General features: G+C 56.7%; 1 protein-coding gene across 1 annotated transcript; it reads right to left on the bottom strand.

The window, feature by feature from the left end:
* Positions 1 to 2,535: 2,535 nt before the first annotated feature.
* On the bottom strand, positions 2,536 to 3,465 carry LOC109772286 (RING-H2 finger protein ATL80). Its single transcript, XM_020330971.4, has one exon. It carries the CDS (start codon positions 3,377 to 3,379, stop codon positions 2,777 to 2,779), a length of 603 nt encoding a protein of 200 aa, XP_020186560.1. The 5' UTR covers positions 3,380 to 3,465; the 3' UTR covers positions 2,536 to 2,776.
* Positions 3,466 to 10,918: the final 7,453 nt, after the last annotated feature.

Here is a 10,918-nt window from a genome sequence, read left to right as displayed (position 1 = left end):
AACAGCATTTCAGCAATAACAGCAGCAAAAAGGAGCATATTTCAGCAAGAAAACATGAGCATTTTCAGCACAAAACAATAGCATATTTCAGCAACAAACATGTGTACTTCAGCACAAAACAATAGCATATATCAGCAGCAAATATGAGCATATTTCAGCAACAAACATGAGCATATTTCTGCCATACATAGTTCAACGAGATGGCAATTCATGGTTAATGTTTTGCTGGAGGTGGGATGGATTAAAATTAGGGGGTTAAAGCAGGCTGCTAAGTTTTCGCCGGCTCATGTCTATTCCAGGGTCCATACCTCAACAATTTCATGGGTATGGCGGGTTTCGGGTTTGGGTACTGCTGGAACGGGTTTAAACCTGGGAGATGAGCCAGATTTTATAATTTACCCAGCAGCAGCCCCATGGGCTTAGAAACACGCTCATTACCGTCCCCTAATAGGGTAAAAAAAAACGCGAGGGCGTGGGTTTCATGGCCCCATTGCCATCTTAGCCACCACCCATCCCTCGTGTGTGGTACTCTTCTCACAAAAGCAACCCTCGACTCTACTACTCTGCCCGACAAAAGCCTGTGCATGTCGGCCGTATTACTATGTACTCACTTCATTCTGAATTACTTTTCGTAGAAATGGATGTATATAGACGTATTTTTAGTTCTAGATAGTACATCAATTTCTACCCATTTATACGGCAAGTAATTCGAGACAGAGGGAGTATATTGCAGCAAACTCATTTGTATAGCAACAATTGATATTTAATAGGTGGGTCCCAACACGAATCACAACACAGATATGGACGATGGATTCTCTGCCGCTAGGTATCGGAACCATTAATAATGTCTTTGCCAGCCAATATATCCTCCTTTTCTCCCTCAGTTCACACATCAGCCCCCAAGAAAAGGTGGCGGCATCGGTGGCAAAGCTCTCTCCCCGGAGCTCATTACTGTTCCAGCCTCCTGTCCATCCCCACATGATTCATCTGCGCGTGGGCGGAAGCTCGTTCCTGTGCTTTGGAGCATGGCGGCATCAGCGGTGTCCAACATCGCGCGCCCGACGAAGGAGCGGGAGCTTTCACTCCTAGTACACTCTCATTTTATTCATTTGATTTTATTTGTATTCATGTGTGATTTGAACAATTCTTTTCATTTCAAACGATTTGTTATTGTTTAATTTATTCGCATTTAAACATTTGTTGTAATTAAGATGATTATTGTATTGTATGAATTTGCCTAAAACCCCGAAAACGGTTTTGCGAATCTGTTTCGCCAGAGCCTTGGTGGTACCGAAAAATCATTTTTGGGAGAGCCTTAAAATGTATTTTCCAGAGGCCATTTTGCAGTATCCGCTAGAGATGCTCTAATCAATCAAAAGCTACAAACAAGCAAACAAAGCTGACGGGAGAAATTGGTTCGTCGAGATTGGCGTGCGGCCTAAAACCGCCACTGACGATCGACGGCGATCAGGTGGAGCTAGTGTAGCCTAGTGGCGAGGCGACCCCAGCTAGCCATGGATGGACGCCCCCGCCGGCTGGCCGGCGGCCCGTTCTACCGGTCGAGTTGGGAGTTGGGACATGCCCCCTCCCCGAGTTTCCACCTCCCCTCTGCCTTTGCGCTTTGGGTCTAATTGGGTCACGTTTCTTTTACTCTTTGCCCACTTGTTATCTAGATGACAATCATGGTGAGTAGAACTAATGGCATCGAAAAGGGAACAAACAATACTACGTACAAAGCAATGCGTACGTGAAAAGGAGACGATAAGCCGATTTGTAAAGCGCAGTGCCTACTAGACCCATCACAAAATTTTACTCCTACCATAAACCCTCCCTCCTGATTGGTAGCTCCTCGCTCGCCGCCGGGGCCTCCTGATCGGAAAAGGCTCGCTCTTCTACCGGCCGACGTGGATCCATGCATGCCGCCGCCGCCGGGGCCAGAGAAGAAACATTGTAGCCAAGGTATGGAGCGCCGGAGGTGGAGGAAACACTCGAGGCGGTTTGATTTGACGTGGAAATTAGGTGGAGAGTTGTTGCATCTGCTTGCATGGGTAGCCCATCATCATTCCTCGGCGGGGTCGACCGTCGACGGATGGCGATGAACCGCACGAGAGCACCTCCCTCGACCAGCGATGGGGCCGCCGTCCTCCGTCCGTACGCACACGTGTCCGTGCAGCCCGGAGTACGTACTGTACCCACCGCATCGCGGCACATCACATCACGGCCTAAAATATCCGGCGTGCGTGCGTGCCCGGCGCCACCACCTTGCCGAATGCCGGCCACGACGCGACGGGGGTGAGCACGACCGCGGCGCCGCCGCCATGATCGGCACTTGATCACACTTCGCCGCCCCTCTTGCGGTAAAGCGACCGGTCGGTCCACATGAACACGTCCTGGTGACGAGTGACGACGATGATCTTTACCTAAAGCGTAGCTGCCGTACGCGCGCTTTATGTATGCCACGACCTACAGCACCCACGTCTGTATATTCCTTTTTCACTTTCTGAGTTCCTACTCTTTTTGTGAACTGATGAAATTGATTTGAAAGTACCGTCGGAAAAAAGAAGGTGATTTGAAACTATTTACCGATGGGTGATAATGTTACCAACACAAATCAAGCGAGATGCGCCATCTCGCACACTGTACAGTTGCATTTTGTACGTATACGTACGTACTACCTGCTGGCCAAGATCTATTGACAAAGAGCGGCTATATACGTGTCACGTGTGTGTGTGTCGTATGCACGTTGCGAGCATACTAAGTTGCTCCGGCGGAGACGCTACTGTGCCGACGGCCGGCAGCGGCCGGAGCCAGAGACGGCGGCCGAGGCCTGCGCCGCAAGGACGTCGGCGCGCTCGCAACATGTTTGGGGAGGGGGCGACTCGGTTGCCAACGGCGCCGGCGACACGACGAGGGCGCGCCGGCAGGAGGGGCAGGTGGAGCTGGAGAGCAGCCAGACGTCCACGCAGGCGGCGTGGAAACCGTGTCCGCACGTCGGGAGCACGCGCACCTCGTCGCCGCCCGCGAACTCCGCCAGGCAGATGGCGCACTCCGGCCGCTCCCCCGCCTCCTCATCATTCTTCTCCTGCTCTGGCCGCCACGACACGGTGGGCAGCGCTTGCAGCGCCTTCTTCTTGATCCCCTTGCACGGCGCGGCGACTGCCCCCGGCGCGTCGACGGAGAAGGCGGAGGGGTTGCACAGGCGGGAGCACCGGGCCACCATGGCCAGCCCGACCACGCAGAGCAGGAAGCAGAGCACCGCCGCCAGGATGAGCAGCGTGTCCGTGTGCACGCTCGTCCCGCCGCGCGCCATGGCGGCCGCCGGAGGCGCGGCCAGCGCGGCGAGGCGGTCGACGGACTGCTGCAGCAGGTGGCGCGGCATTTTCCTCGTTGGTTCTCTGTGGGACAAGATGAGATGAGAGCAGGGGGCGTCTCTGGTCTCTGTGTGGAGTGGGAGCTAGGGAGGGAGGAGGGAAGAGCTGGGTGCTGCGGTTTTATAGGGTCTGGGATACTCCAAGTGGCTTAATCAGGTGGAGAGATATGATTCATAATGAAGCTCATGCTAAGTGGGAGTATCACTTTCGAATGAGCCATGCATTGTCCTGCCTTGAAAAATTCCTGTGGCATGTTTTCATTGCTGGCTAGCCCCATTCTCTCTGCCATTTTCATTCCCTGGCTCTTTTTTTTTGCTACAACTGGGCACATGTCACCTTCCAAATTACAGGTGCGACCGGTCGGTCTGGACAAATTAACCTATGCCACTTGTGGTCTTTTTTTTCTTATTAGTATTATTGGTACAATAATGGTCCAACTTGCATTAAAAAAAGGTGGTGCAACTCCAGGCGAAGATGCAGACATTACTACAATTTTACTGTTGCTAGTCACGGTGCCTGCGACAGCCATGCATGCATCTCAAGTGTAGTGAACCGATCTATCAGACGTGGAAATGATCATATGCTGTCGTCTGTCTGTCGTGTGAGTGAGGGGCACGAGAGGGATTCCACGGCCAAAAGCAGTAGCAAAAAACAAACAAGATGGCGATGAATATGATCAAATGGGAAGAAATTGAGAAGGAGAGAAGTAACCTTGTGCGTGGCGCCCGCGTAGCATAGAGTAGGAGCAACGTGAGGCGAGACCGACCAGAGTCAGCAGGCCCATGCGTAGGGTGGCCCGCCACGTCAGGTACGTGTGTCAAACCAAACCAAAACCCAGAGATCCGGATAAACATAGGCGCCTTCCGCACATCACATGCCAGGAGCAGCTTGTGACCGATCCCAAGGACCAAAGGTACCAGCGCGTCTGTCCTAGGAGTATATAGTATAGTCCACTCTGTTCACATAGAGAAACCGTCTTGGTTCAGTGCATGCGTGCTTCTTTGAGAGTTCATTGGTGAATACAGGCCATGCCAATGCCATGTCCACCGGAAACTAAATCAAAGAGCCCTTGACGGGGAGGATTGGCCGGCCGGCCTGCGTAGCACACGGCACGGCGCAAATTGCCCGGCAACACGTGCTCCGCTGCGCTCCGGCGCTGGCCTAAAACCGCCACTCACGACCGAGATAATTGGTGTTGCCGTAGCTAGTGGCGGCCCCATGCCGACGCCATGCATGGAGGACGGGCGGACGGACGGCGGCCCGCCCGGCCACTCCGGCGAGTTGGGACACCCTCCCCCCAGCTGCCACCTTTGCCCTTTGGCTTTTAACTGGATCACCGATCACGTTTTCTCCAAGCCCCTTTTCCCCACTTGTTATCTGGATGTCAATCGGCAATCATGTGTGGTTAGAACTAACCAACGGGATGGAAAGGCAGGCAAATTGGCAAAGCAAAGCGTAAAAGAGAATGGTCTACTCGATCGAGCACCACACCTCACCCGGGGCGCAGGATAAGATTGTATATCTATCTAAACCATACACGGTCAAACGCCGGCATGATTGGCGTAATTTGTTCGTCGCCCAGATCATCCTCTGCTGACTGGTTAGCCAGCGAAGCTTTGCTCTTTAGTTTACCGGACGATCGACGTGGATTTGATCGGTGGCGCTGCCGCCGGCGGGGGCCGGAGAGAAATAGTACTTCGGGGTGTTGAGCATGTGTACATGGTCCAGGTTCTGTATGCAATACCTGTAGTATCTGTCTCCCTCTGTATGTACGTGTATCTTACGAGACAAGATACCGGTCGCACCCTTATACATATATATATATATATATATATATATATATATATATATATATATATATATATATATATACGTGCCTAGTGCACGATCAATCAATTATCGAACACCAAATCATTCTCTACATGGTATCTATCGCAAGTCGATCTTCCAGCTTCCGCTAACCCTAGCCACCGCCTCGGGCCACCGCCGCCGCCGCCACCACCCCTCCTCCCCGCGCGCCGCCTTCCCACCGCACGCCTTCCCCTCCACGCCGCGCCGCCCCTTCCAGCCGCGCCGCCTACCTCCCGCCGCCGCGCCGCCTCTCCTCAGCCGCGCCGCCGCCTCCCTCCCCACGATCTCCTCGCCATGTCATCCAACGCCTCCACCTACTCCAACCCCTTCGCCGTCGACCCTGCCGAGATCCGCGACATCAACGTTCATGCACGCGTCCCCGTGATCCTCGACGCCTCCAACTCCACGTACTTCGCGTGGAAGACGTACTTCACGCTGCTCTTCCGCGAGAACAATCTCGTGGATCACGTGGATGGCACCGTGGACTCCCGCGCCATGGTGGACGACGCCGAGTGGACCGCGATCGACGCCACGATCATCCGGTGGTTCTTCACCACCATCTCCAAGGACTTATTCCACACCGTCGTGAGCGCCGGCGACGACGCCCGCGCCCTGTGGGTCAAGCTGAACGGCCTCTTCACCGACAACAAGCTTCAGCGCCGCGTTTTTTTGCAGCAGGAATTTTTTGACTGTCACCAGGACGAACAGTCCATTGATGACTACTGCCGCCGCCTGTAGACGTTGGCGGATGAGCTCCGTGACATTGGAACCAAGGTGGACAACGACCTCCTCCTCAGCACGCTCACCGCCGGCCTCAACGAGCACTTCGGCAACGCCGCCTCTAACCTCACCTTGATGCCGGAGCCCTCCTTCCCCAAGTTTGTGGCGTACTTGAGGTTGGAGGAGCGCCGGATGAAGGGGGTCAAGAAGCGTGTGCAGCACCACGCCCTCGCCGCCGGCACCTCCCGCGGCGTCCCTCCACTGACCGCCCCACCCGCGCCGCGCCAGCAGCCGCCGCCACCAGCGCCTCCAGGGTACTTCCCCCTCCCGCCCGCGCCTCCCGCAAGCAGCAACAGGCGCCGGGGGGGGGGGCTCGTCAGCAGCACCAGCAGGTGACTCCCCCATGGACGTACGGCACCAACCCGTGGAGCGGCGTCGTCCACGCGTACTCCATGCCGGTCCCTCGGGCTCCGGCTCCGGGCATCCTTGGGCCCCGCCCGGCGGGTCACTAGGCCCTCTTCGCCGCGCAGAACGCCGCTCCCTACAGAGGCTATGGTGCCCACCCCCCCGCCGGCGCCCGCCTACGGGTCCGCGCCGGCCTATGGCACCGCCGCCGCGCCGGCCTATGGGGCCGCGCCCGCCTACGGCGCCACCGCCGCCGCTCCGGCCTTTGGGGCTGCTCCCGCGCCGGCCTACGGAGGGTGCTACCCTCCTCAGGTGCCGCCGCCATGGGACCCGGCCTTGCTCGCTGCACTGCACTCCGCCCCGTCACCGAGCTCCTATGGTGGCGGTGGTGACTGGTACATGGACTCGGGCGCCACTGCTCACATGACTACTCATCCCGGTAACCTCACATCTGCCACTCCCGTTCATACTCCCACCCGTATCACCGTTGGTAACGGTTCCTCCCTACCCATTACTCACGTCGGTCATATATCTTTTCCTTCTACTTCCACTCCTGTGCATATGTCTAATGTTCTTGTGTCTCCTGACTTAGTCACTAATTTTGTTTCCGTTCGTCGCCTTGCTCATGAGAATCCTATAACTGTTGAATTTGACGATATCGGTTTTTCTGTGAAGGACGCCCGTACACGGATGGTGCTCCATCGATGTGATAGCCTGGACGAGCTTTATCCAGTGCATCCCTCCGGCGCCACCACCACCCGTCGCCCCGCCACCTTCGCCGCCAGTGTCGATCTTTGGCATGCCTGTCTCGGTCATCCCAACTCCACCATTATGCGTCAGATTCTTCAGAGTTTTTCCTTCTCATGTAATAAGGTCCGCGATCACACTTCTGAGGCTTGCCGTCTTGGCAAGCACGTTCGTCTTCCCTTTAGCGAGTCTACCAGCATTTCCACCTTTCCGTTTCAGTTATTGCATAGTGACGTTTGGACGTCCCCGGTTGCTAGCAACACGGGCTACTTATACTATTTGGTGATATTGGATGATTTTACTCATTATGTGTGGACCTTCCCTCTCCATCGCAAGTCCGACGCTCTTGCCACACTCACCGTTTTTTATTCATATGTCACCACACAGTTCGGTCGTCCCATTCTCGCCTTGCAAACTGACAACGGCAAGGAGTTTGTCAACGTTGCCGTCCGCAATTTACTTGCGTCCCACGGCACCATCTTTCGCCTCACCTGCCCCTACACGTCTCAGCAGAATGGTCGCGCCGAGTGTGTCCTTCGCACGCTTAATGACTGTGTCTGCACGTTGCTCTTCCACTCCTACGTGCCTGCTCGGTTCTGGCCGGACGCGCTCGCGACCGCCAGCCTCCTCATTAACATTCTCCCATGTCGTTCCTGCTGGAACTACACCCCTCACCAGCTCCTCTTCGGTGCGGTTCCATCTTATGATGGTCTTCGCATTTTCGGGTGTCTCTGTTATCCTAGCACCGCGTCCACTGCTCCTCACAAACTCGCGCCCCGGTCACTCCCTTGCATCTTCCTTGGCTATCCTCCCAACATCAAAGGTTACCGGTGCTATGATCCAGTCTCCCACCGCGTTTTCACTTCGCGGCATGTGTACTTTGATGGGCTCGTGTTCCGTTTCAGCAGGTACCATCACCTTCGGAGTCTTCTGGTGGACCGCCCAGCCGCGCCCCGGGTTCGGCCCTGCCCGCACTCCCCGCGCCGGCGGCCCCTGGCGCTGCCGCCCCTACAGCGGCCCCCGACGCAGCGGCCTCCTCGGCCGCCCCCGCCGCGGCCCCCGTCGCCGTGGCCCCCTCGGTCGGCCCCGCCGCGGCCCCCGTCGCCGTGGCTCCCTCGGCGGCTCCCGTCGCCGCGGCCGCACCCCTCACCGGTCTGGTCACTCGGGCTCGGACTGGGACCCTGCGTCCCAGCACGCACTACTCATCGGACGAGTACGCATGCGCGGCTTCTACCTCGACGCCGTCCCCGCTCCCCACCTCCGCTCGCGCAGCCCTTCGGGATCCGAACTGGCTAGCTGCGATGCGTGAGGAGTTTGACACCCTGCAGCGCAACCGTACGTGGCAGCTTGTCCCGCGGCCACCCCGTGCCAATGTCATCACTGGCAAGTGGGTCTTCCGCCACAAGACTCGCCCCGATGGTTCTCTCGAGCGCTACAAGGCGCGTTGGGTGGTGCGCGGCTTTCGCCAGCACGCCGGCGTGGACTTCACCGACACCTTCGCCCCGGTCGTTAAACCGGGCACGATTCGCGCTGTTCTCCAGCTTGCTGTTTCTCGCGCTTGGCCTGTCCACCAGCTCGATGTGTCTAATGCTTTCTTGCATGGCCATCTCGACGAGCAGGTGTTCTGTCAGCAGCCGTCTGGTTTCGTCGACACCGACTATCCGGACCACGTGTGCTTGCTCTCCCGTTCTCTTTACGGGTTGAAGCAGGCACCTCGGGCCTGGTACCAGCGGATCGCGGCCTTCCTTCAGCAACAGGGGTTCCGGTCCACACGGTCCGATGCCTCCCTGTCTGTCTACCACCAGGGCCCCGCCACCGCGTACCTCCTACTGTACGTCGACGACATCATCCTTACTGCATCCTCGCCAGCGCTTCTTCAGCAGATCACAGCTCGCCTCGGCACAGAGTTCGCCCTCAAGGACTTGGGGGCTCTCCACTACTTCCTCGGCATCGAGGTAGTGCGCCGGGCTACTGGCTTCTTCCTGCACCAGCAGAAGTACGCCTACCAGCTTCTGGAGCGAGCGGGCATGCTTAACTGCAAGCCTGCTTCCACGCCTGTCGATACGAAGGCTAAGGTGTCCGCCGTCGAGGGCTCTCCGGCGTCCGACGCTCCCTTCTACCGCTCCATCGTCGGTGCGCTTCAGTACCTCACACTGACGCGTCCGGACATTCAGTATGCTGTCCAGCATGTGTGCCTTCACATGCATGCTCCTCGTGACACCCATTGGGCTCTCGTGAAATGTATACTTCGGTACATATGTGGCACCACAGCCATGGGTCTCACCCTGACGGCCTCGCCTACTCCGACGCCGACTGGGCTGGGTGTCCCGACACTCGACGCTCCTTTTCCGGCTACTGCGTCTACCTCGGACCCTCTCTGATTTCGTGGTCGTCTAAACGACAACCCACGGTCTCACGATCGAGCGCCGAGGCCGAGTATCGGGCTGTGGCTAACGCCGTCGCGGAGTGTTCCTGGCTACGACAGCTACTCCAGGAGTTGCTATGTGAGGTCACCAAGGCGACGCTCGTCTACTGTGATAACGTCTCCGCGGTGTACCTCGCTGCCAACCCTGTCCATCACCGACGGACGAAGCACATTGAGCTCGACATACACTTCGTCCGGGAGCACGTCGCACTTGGTCGTGTTCGTGTTCTCCATGTGCCCACCGATCAGCAGTTCGCCGATGTGATGACGAAGGGACTACCCACCTCGACTTTCGAGGGCTTTCGGTCCAGTCTTTGCGTCACCGGCGACGCTTGGACTGCGGGGGTGGCCGGGGGGGGGGGGGGGGTGGTTGAACATGTACATGTACGTAGGTCCGGGTTCTGTATGCAGTACCTGTAGTATCTGTCTCCCTCTGTATGTACGTATATCTTAGGAGACAAGATACCGATCGCACCCCTTGTATCTATATATATGTGCCTAATGCACGATCAATCAATTATCGAGCATCAAATCATTCTCTACAGGGGGTACGGGCGCGAGAGGTCAAGGAACACTAGCTCCAATCGATTCCAAGGGGAAGTTGGTGCCATGTCCCGCGTTGCACTTGCATGGCCGATCGAGTAGTCAAATGCTACTCAATTCGTACGTGGGGTCGAGGGTGACGGCACGGGAGCTTTGGTGCTGTCCTGCCGGCATTGGGTTTCCAGGAGCTGTCACTGCTTGCTACGTGGGGTTTCCAGGATCGTTGATTACCACCATTGCCCGGTTGAGCACTACCGTTCAGCTCTGTGCATTCCTTGACATTTGGCAGCTTCTGCAGACCGCCGATATTGACCCCTCCCGTCGAGACTCCATCCGCTGGAACTGGACGGGTTCAGGGGAGTACTCCACCAAGTCTGCCTACCATATGCAGTTCTGTGGTCGTCTGGTGCCTTTCCGCTCTACTAATGTTTGGAAAGGACAGGACACCCCCAAATGCAAGCTCTTCGACAGGCTTGTCCTGCATGGAAGAATCCTCACGGCGGAAAACATGGTAATTCGTGTTGGCCACATAGTTCGACGTGCCGCCTTTGCATGGCATCCGATGAGACTGTCGCTCATCTCTGCAGAGATTGCCCCTTCTCGCAGGCGGTGTAGAGGACAGTCAATTCCGCCGATGGAACACCTGACGCGAGCCCATCGGATGATCCAAGCTCCATCAACACGTGGTGGGAGGGCTTCCTTGCCGGTGTTCCAGCTCGGAACGTGCGGGAGCTTAGAGGTGCCATGATCTACACGCTCTAGAACATCTGGAAGGAGAGGAATCGTCGGGTTTTCATCGGCACGAGGATGACCTACCAAGAAGTCGCCCACCTAGCATTGACAGATATTTGCTTGC

The sequence above is a fragment of the Aegilops tauschii genome, chromosome 5, assembly GCF_002575655.3.
Source record: "Aegilops tauschii subsp. strangulata cultivar AL8/78 chromosome 5, Aet v6.0, whole genome shotgun sequence".
NCBI classification, from domain to species: domain Eukaryota; kingdom Viridiplantae; phylum Streptophyta; class Magnoliopsida; order Poales; family Poaceae; genus Aegilops; species Aegilops tauschii.
The sequence above is the reverse complement of the archived record's forward strand: the minus strand, read 5'-3'. Positions and strand labels throughout refer to the sequence as shown.

Bases quoted from the DNA above. Each gene is read 5' to 3' on its own strand.
- LOC109772286 (XM_020330971.4), bottom strand. From the start codon at position 3,379: ATGCCGCGCCACCTGCTGCAGCAGTCCGTCGACCGCCTCGCCGCGCTG.